The 8,896-nt window shown below is 36.2% G+C and overlaps 2 protein-coding genes and 1 non-coding gene across 3 annotated transcripts in view; 1 reads left to right on the forward strand and 2 right to left on the reverse strand.

Annotated features, from left to right (window-relative positions):
* Positions 1-924: 924 nt before the first annotated feature.
* Positions 925-2,241, forward strand: LOC132174320 (protein LURP-one-related 17). Its single transcript, XM_059585994.1, has 2 exons — positions 925-1,176; positions 1,858-2,241. Exons 1-2 carry the CDS (start codon positions 925-927, stop codon positions 2,239-2,241), a joined length of 636 nt encoding a protein of 211 aa, XP_059441977.1.
* A 325-nt stretch (positions 2,242-2,566) lies between these two features.
* On the reverse strand, positions 2,567-2,639 carry TRNAA-AGC (transfer RNA alanine (anticodon AGC)). Its single transcript has one exon. It is a non-coding gene; the product is annotated as a tRNA-Ala (tRNA).
* Positions 2,640-3,046: 407 nt separating this feature from the next.
* Positions 3,047-8,896, reverse strand: part of LOC132176588 (uncharacterized) — a 33,125-nt gene continuing 27,275 nt past the window's right edge. Inside the window, exons 2-7 of the mRNA XM_059588839.1 lie at positions 8,461-8,838; positions 6,750-6,902; positions 5,569-5,888; positions 4,520-5,033; positions 4,383-4,415; positions 3,047-3,846 (exon numbers count right to left, since the gene is read on the reverse strand). Coding sequence (XP_059444822.1) covers positions 3,326-3,846; positions 4,383-4,415; positions 4,520-5,033; positions 5,569-5,888; positions 6,750-6,902; positions 8,461-8,838 — 1,919 coding nt within the window. The 3' untranslated portion in view covers positions 3,047-3,325. The remainder of the gene's footprint in view (positions 3,847-4,382; positions 4,416-4,519; positions 5,034-5,568; positions 5,889-6,749; positions 6,903-8,460; positions 8,839-8,896) is intronic.

Consider the following 8,896-nt stretch of genomic DNA (forward strand, 5'->3'; position numbering starts at 1 on the left):
TTGATTTGGAGTTGTGATAAATAACTTCATGAGTTTAAAAAAGTGATAATTAGTCACTCATTGGGTAAGTAAAAAAAAAACAAATTAGTCATCTTTTGAAAAAAAATGACATAATGCATTGACGTGTTACATCAACACAAATTAGGCCGGCCAAAGAGGGTGTCCAAACTACCCTATGGCCAATTTTTTTTTTTTTTTTTTTCAATTTAGGGTGGCCATAGGGTGGTTCAGCCACCCTTAGATATGCTCAGAGGGAGTGGCCGGCTGAACTACTCTCAAGGCAACCTTGGTGATTCGGCCACGCCACTCCCATTTAGCAGGATAAAGGATTTTGTCCGGTACTTTTCTAATAGCATGAACAAATTTGTTCTTTTTTGTTCACTTCAAGAAGTGGTTAATCAATTTGTCAAAATTCAATGAGCTATATGTCAAAATTCCAAACCACCGGGACAAAAAATGTATTTATCCCTTAAAATTAGATCATTAAATTATTAAAATCTATTTTGAACAATAAAGTATCCTAATGCCTAGAAATACAGTATTTATGTAAACCAAATAAAAAGATGATGTCATGCATATCCATGCCATAAATTTATTATTATTATCAATTAAAATTTTGGTGATCGCCTTTAAATAAACCCAATGTATGAAAAAATATATATAGTAAATGGGGGATGCATGGTGTCATCCTAAAAGCTGCCGTAAGCATGTCACCCTTCTTAAAAATAAAAAATAATAAATAAATAAATAAAATAAATAAATAAAAAAAACCATGCAGAGTGCAGTCAAACCATCTTAATTAGCCTATAAATAGTTGCTCCCTCAATCTCTTCAACCTCCGAAGGCTTACCAAGACAGAGAGCTAGATAGTCAGAAAGACACAGAGAGAGAGAGAGAGAGACAGAGAGAAAGACAGAGAGAGAGATGTTTCGATTCTTAAAATCAACGTCAAGGACAGTAGTCCACGAAGAAGAAGAAGAAGAGCATGGCGGTGGTGGATGCATGACGTCATTAACAGTGTGGACAAAGTCTCTTGTAATAAGCTGTAATGGATTTACAGTGATCGATTCCAAAGGAAACTTGGTCTACCGGGTTGACAATTACGGCGCGCGTCCCGAGGAAGTCACTCTCATGGATGGCTCAGGAAAACCCGTCCATACAATGCGCCGTCGCAAGGTGATCGATTATATATACCATTCTCTTCTTCATTTCTCTCTCATTTTATATATGCTTATATATGATCTCCTCATCGCAAGACGGATCTAGGTGGATTGTTAAAATTTTGTAAAATCTCTATAAAAATACTATTTTTTGTAGGATGGTTCCTGTTGATGTTAAAAATACACAAATATTACAGCATAATTAATTTTATTATTATGACTTATGATTTATTATGGAATTATGTTAACAGAATGCTCTGTTTTTATTTTACATAAACACGCTCCGGGGGACTTTATGTATCTAAATATTTATTTTATATTAAAAAAAATAAGGTAAAAAGGGTGATTAGAGTGACTATTCTATCTAGGTATGATCATAGTAGTACTTGTTTATTGGAAACCGCACAAAAAAGTCTTAGACAATAAGATCTGTAAATACTCCTTCAGATTTGATTGAGTCATATATAGCTTCATGCCCTATTGTATATCTAACCATTTTAAAAAATTTCTTGAGATTTCTGAATCACCACCCTGGACGATATTTATTTACTTGTGTAGGTTCAAACCCCTGGTTCCGCCCCTGCCTCGTCGTACATAATTAATAATCTAGATAAGTGTTGAGTTCAAGTGGGTTTGTCTTGGATTAGTGAGAGATTAACAAGGTTAATTGATTTTGTTGACTATGCATGATTTGCAGACGCCTATACTAGTAGATAGCTGGCATGTATATGAAGGAGAAGCCGGTGAGCATTGTAGAGCAAGTAAATCATCAGAGAAGCCAATTTTCTCCATAAGGAAGCAAGTGAATTACATTCTACATGGGAAGCCAAATGTACTTGCACGTGTATTTCATGGGAGCAAAAGTAAAAGCTACGCCTACGTGGTTGAAGGCTCGTACGCCGCTAGATCATGCAAAGTGTTAGATGGGTCGAGAAGGGTTGCAGCCGAAATCACACGGAAGGAAGCGAGCAAAGGAGGGGTGTCTTTTGGGCCTGAGGTTTTTGTTTTGGTGGTGCACCCAGGCTTTGCTCCAGGGTTTGCTATGGCTTTAGTTGTAATATTGGATCAAATGTATGGCTAGATTTTCAATTTTTCATTAGTTTGTGACAAAATGAAATTAGTTTTTAATTAGTTTCTACATAAATGATAAATCCCATTTTTTATGTCATGACTGAGTTCTCAAGGGTGACGCCGTGACGGCAAAAAGTTTCGGAGAGAACAATGAAAAGGGACAAGAAGAAAATCATTAATGGTTATTTATTGGCAAAGAAATTTAAAAATGTCAAAAAGAAGGATATTGAAAAAGAAAAAGTGTAGAACTTTTCATCAGGGAAAGCGAAAAAGACAACGTGTTTATTGGTTTTTCCTTGAAAACAAAATGATTTAGAACAGATTGCAAACAAAAGTGGAGATGCGGGGTATCGATCCCCGTACCTCTCGCATGCTAAGCGAGCGCTCTACCATCTGAGCTACATCCCCATCATGAAATAGTTGACAAAACAGTTTATATTTCTCTGTTTAATTTCATTTTGTTCTGATCGTTTTCCAATTGAAAAATAATGTTCTAAATAATTTTGTTTGCAATGAGGGTCACAAATTTAGGCTTCAGCAACATATCCACAGACCAATTTTTTTTTTTTAACATGTCAAGAAAAGAGAAGAGGAGATTCAAACTAGTAATCTCCGCTTCATTAAGCGTAGTCCAATTCATAAACCATTCTAAGTTCTAAGAAAAGCAATATCCTCTTGGGAGAATATGTGCTAGGGTTTACTGATAAGCAAAGTTCAACTGTTTTTGCAACAGTTTTGATATTTCTTGAACAAACACAAGCCAGTGTTGCAGTAGTGATGTCTCAGCAAGTTGTAAAATGAGAGAACAATCGGAGTATTTTGAAAGAGTGAGACGTAAATTTCTATTGCCTCATGAAATGCTCTACAGAAAGCAAAGAATTCCCTGCTGTGTACAACTTCTTTACTGTTACAACATTGGGACCCTGTTCACCCTTCAAGGGTGAACTCTTACAACAATGCCATTCCCGCTAGAGCAAGAACCCCTGGAACAATTTCTTTCCACCTACATCATAAATATGTACAAGCCAATTGGTTTGGCTAAAGACCGAAAGCTGATACAGACAAATAACAACAATTATTGGAAGGAATATCGATCAGTCGAGCCCATCCCTTCCCCGGTTCCAATCCATGGGCAATAATTTTCTTACCTTCTGTTGACTGTTGCAAGCCTTATCCAAAACCACCCTTGCAGGTGGTGGCATCATACATGATTGTTTAAAAATGCTAGCAGTTGAATGTCTAGTTTCTGCGATCGAGTCCTTAATCGATTTGCTCGGCGATGATCTGCTTGATCTGGGAGTTGACCAATTTATTGGCCCTCTCCTAAGACCATTGGGATGATCTAGATCCTTACTGCCCTCAATCATAGAGAGCTTAGGCCTCTTTGAGGACATTAGCTGGTCCACGCTTCTTACCATACTGTTAGATGGCAATACAGAAATGGATGCTGCAAACGTTTCTTCAAGTTTCTCATTTGACTTCAACTTGCGAGCTTTCATCACCTTTTGTGAAGGCTTCTTTGGCCACCTTATTATTCCATCTGGATGTTGTTTATATTGAGTTGCGATGTCACACAGAGTTTGAGCAGCAGCTAATACTCCTGGACATTGCTCAGCTGTAAGAAACAAAAAGCACATGAGAAAACAGACACAATAGAACATAGCTCAGATATTAAATGCAAAAAGTGTCGCTATTTATACCACATTTCTTAACCGTACCTCATCTAGTTATCAATATTTATTTTTCAATCTTAGTAACACATTTCACACATCATATGACCAGTTTAATCAGAGGAACCATCAGCCTTAAGCTTTCTAGGCCTACTAGATAACTAATGAGATGGTGTACGTCAGGCAAAGAACAGTACTAGACTCAAATTTGCATCCATAACATAGTATACTAACAAAAGGTTTGGAACAATTAGATCAAATGGCATCATTTCCATCTTTCCGACTTTTTGTCATTCTCCTTTTTTGTCTCTTTTTTCCTTTTCCCTGTTTCCTTCACATCAGGACCGCATCCCCTAATGGCCCCACTGCTCCAAAATACACAAACACACTCAAAAACAGACAGCTTTATGCGTATGCACAGGCAGTTCACATATATCTAAGCAACAGATTGCCAAGAAGGCTACTATGATTGTAGGCATACCGTTTCCTTTATAATTCACCCCGCCTCCAGAATCTGCTTATAAGAAAAAGCAATATTTCAATTAAAACCAGAAGCAAAACAAAACAAAATAAAGAAAGAAAAAAGAAGAATCCAGGATAAACTCATGAAATTCTTACCTATAAATAAGTGAGAAGCTTTTGAACATGTAGCAGAAGATAATATATCCCGCTCATACCGTGGAAAACTAACAGGTATTGATGGGAAAATTTTATTTTCTGATCTCAGTCCTGAAGGAACCAGGCTCTGATCATAAGTTAGTGACTCCAAGTTTGCAAGACAATCAGTGGCAATCCTCGAAGAGCTGGAAACATTCCCTATTCTTACCCATTTACCTTGGCATGTGCTCCTAGTTGCAGGCAGCTTAATTGCATCAGAATTAGTTCTAGAATGCCCACTATAAGTATGTGACCATGGAAATGGTGGCAAGCTGACTTTGCGAGACATTTGCTTGACTGGGCGTAGATCGGAAGTATTCCTTGATGATACAGAAGACTTGGCCGCATCAAGGAGCAAAGAATCCAAATCCTTGGGTTCAGCAAGCATCAAGCGTTTCAAAATATCTTTAGGTTGATATAATGGCAAATCAAGTGGATTAGCAGGAGTATCAGGCTTGCTACAAGAATCCTGGATCTTGAGAAACAAGACAGAAAAAGTACATTACTGATTATTGACCGTCAATATTATTTGTAAAGAATAATATTGACTGATTAATCTTCAATCTTATTACTAACGACAGCATTTATGTGGCACATTATGGAGTGGTTGCAGCATTCATGTTGCAAATGTACAATGTCAATAAATAATTTATGTTACACATATGTATTCTGTGGGTGTCCAAACTCTCAAACGGGAGACTTTCTCTCTCAACAGATCTGGTTAAATGACTTTAAAATGTAACTTTATATATATATATATATATATATATATATATATATATTAGAAATTATAGGCAAAAGTCATGTTTGTTGGCTTACTTGGTTAACATCAAAGTCCAAGTCAAGGGTTCAAGAGTTGGTATTCAAATTAGAAGATAACTTTCCGATAATATTTCAAGTGATAAATCAAAATATCTGGTTTTAGTCAATTGGCCAATGTAAAAGATGCTTCTGAAGGTATCATCCAGGGTCTGACTGACCAGCGTCCTAAATTCTCTATTAAAACAAACCTTGTGACATGAAGATAGATCTGTAGTGCAGGACTCTCCTTTATCACAAGAAATAGAATTTGCTACGCATGTGGAAATTTTCTTGTCAGAGAAGTTCTCTATATCTGCAAAATTTTGGGACTGGACAGGCCTTGAGAGCTGCAGGACAGAGAATGCTTTTCTAACTGAATTCAAAAAATCACCATTTATGTTTTCTGCTTTCTTCCCTTTGTCTTTTACTAAACTAGAACACTTGTAAGTGCCATCAAGAAGATCATTCAAAGGTGGGTCACCCACAAGCTTTGTGATGTCATGGGGATCTAACTTCAGACCATATGCTCCTGACAATAATTCCCAACATTAATTAATGAGATTCATGTAAATTTATATTTGAAAGCAAAATAATAATAATAATAATACAGAAGATGCATAGCAATAGGTGAGCTTATAAGGTAATTTTGTCATAAATCAATATGTTAAGAACCAAATTGATATATGGAATCGGAAAAAATATAGTGATATAGGAAGGTGAGGACCAAAGCCTTGAATCTGGTAAAAGAAAAGTACAAACTAAAAAAGAATAAAAAGTGGCAAGCCATAATCCTATATGTATAATACTCAACTTAACAAAGCTTTAATCCCAACTAGTTGGCATCAACAAAATTGATCCTTTTATGCCACTATCTCTAACAATCATTTCTTCCCTACTTCAATCCACACCGTTTGCCTTAGTTTTGCCCTTTTACTCCTTCCACATACAAGGCATCCCACAACTTCTTGTTAGTTTTGTCCTAATTGATCCACTGCCACCTCCGCACAAATGACTTCATTCCTTATCCTAAATTTCCTAGTGTTACAAGTATACACAATATGAGAAAAAATTGTTAAAAGAGTTTTGGTTTCAATAGTGTACAAAAGACTGGCTGCAGTATGCATGTCTTACCAATATGAGTAAATATATAATTATGTACCATAATCACCAACTACAGCTTGGTTGTTTTAGATCCAAATCTAGAGAGATCTGAATTTGGATATGGCATGATGTTATGAATCCTCAAGTCAGTCTCTAAACCGTCATACCACTAATATAAATTGAAGGGTGTTTATTTGCAATCAGAAAAGAACAAAATAAATAAACTCTCTTCAAAGGGTTGAATACTTCCATTTATAAAATGGAACTAGTTTCTCTAACAATGTCTTACCAAAAAAGTTGTTCCCTCCAGCCGCTGAACTGAAGTTCGATGATCCTGCCTTCATAGAGGAAGAATCATATTTGATCTTCGCAGGAACTTTGAAACCTCTCTTATCACCTCGCTTGTTGAGGTTGTTTTTTTGTTTCATCAATTGAGTATTCTCTGGAATGTATATTTTAGACAAGAGGAAAGTTTGTATCAGTGCAAACTCTGGTAAGCTGAAACGAGAGCCCAAACATGTAATCAAACTAAAAGGACCTATAAATTCGTAACATTTCCATTTATGATGTGAAAGTCAGGTCATAAATTTTTTTGCAGATCAGACCTCAACAATGAATCACTAAACCAACTAATTACTCTGTCATTTCCCATTGGAATATTTCATAGGAATCACCATAACTAAACAAACTGTATTGTAATAAAAATCAGAGGCAAAGAATTAAAAAGTTAGCAGCCAAGCTGGACTATCATTGGGAGGTGAAGCCAATGACCAGAATGTAAAAAGATAATTATTGTTACACCACACTTGGAATATTAAATACAAAAAAGTGATCCAAAAACCCTTTTGCAAAAGCATGAGAGAGAACTATTCGCACCAATCAACATTGCAGGAAAAGAAGGTAGTCCAGTTACCCGTATGTTTGCCTGTCACAATTTGAAAAATTTTATATTTCAATTGCTTTAATTCCTTACCAAAGTTCACTTCTGCAAGTACAGTAGCTTAAATTTTTGTCAATTACGGCATCAACCATGTGTCAAAGTTGATCATTATATAGTCTTGAAGCCTTCATTATTTGTGATACCTTTTCTCTAGCTATCCAAAAACTCTTTTCTCTCCAAAGAATTTGGTAAATAGTAGTCGTGATGAAGTGGTAGAAATGCTTCAAAGTAGAAATTTAACTTTGCACCTCAAATCTATGGGTGTTTTTAAATCTTTGAGGAGATACTTTATAACAATTGAGTGGGTGTGAGCAGGTGTGAGTGGGAATTTACATACATCGCATAGAGGCATTGACATGATTTGGACACAAGGTCTTTTTTTCACTTTTGATTGATAAGTTAAGTGGGACGATGAAATGTCTAGAGAAAATCTTTTATATTAAAATAGATTTAAATTAAAGGGAAACGCAAGAAAGGAAGCACATATGAACAGATATTTTATGGGTGAAAAAGTTTATCTGAATTTGAAATTTGTTCGTACATGAGTTGATGGATGTTTTAAGTGCTCTCTTTTGCAGAATTGCTTCACACATGAAGGGTCAAGTGATAAGCAAGGGGCTGGGGCAAGGGAAGAGCTGGGTGTAGGAGGATATACATACATTATTGGGACAACTACAGACAAGCTTTTCAAACATTGTTTACTAGTTGCAAGAGATGCCAATCATTGCATGTTCATGACTAAATAAAGGCATAATTACTGGCATGAGAAAATATCATATTTAAAATTAACCAGAGCTGGCATCTTGCATCCACAGCAACTAAAAAGAGGGTATGATAATTTTTATACGTTAAAAACAATGTTAGATTGCAGGAAATAAGCGCAAAGTAAAGGGGAAATAGAAATTCTCACACTAGGAAACCAAATATGAGTATATGACATCTTGCATGACAAGGACACTCTTTTAAGGAACATCAACAATTTTCTAGTAAACAGAGTTTGAAGTTGATAGACAAATATTTATTTCAAATAATGAACACGTCATACCAGAAGATATCTTACCTGGAGAGGTGCACCTTGTAGGATTTGACTCTAGCTTATCAGTCATATCCTTTTTGTCATCAACTCCAGCTAGGCTCATAGAATCTTCCATTAGAGCCACCAGCCTTGGCCTCTTTGAACACCCATTACCACTTCTTGATACCTTTGCTGTTTTCCGTTGTAACTGTACATCCATTCTGGCGAATCGTTTTACCTGCTGTAACCGTACATCTTCAGGCCTAGGACACTGTAAAAGACAATTTTTTTCCATACCATAAAGGTGCGCAGACACATCTTCACCCCGAAAGCTGGGCAGCTGATTAGCATGCCTACAAAGTTCAGCGTCTGGAATCTTATCGCAGGAGCCCGACTCTGAAGACACGACCACAGTTGTAACATCTGAAATAACCACATATTACATAGAGCATAAAATTAACCAATAAAGTGGTAAACAGAG

This window comes from Corylus avellana, chromosome ca3 (genome assembly GCF_901000735.1).
Source record: "Corylus avellana chromosome ca3, CavTom2PMs-1.0".
Lineage (NCBI taxonomy): Eukaryota > Viridiplantae > Streptophyta > Magnoliopsida > Fagales > Betulaceae > Corylus > Corylus avellana.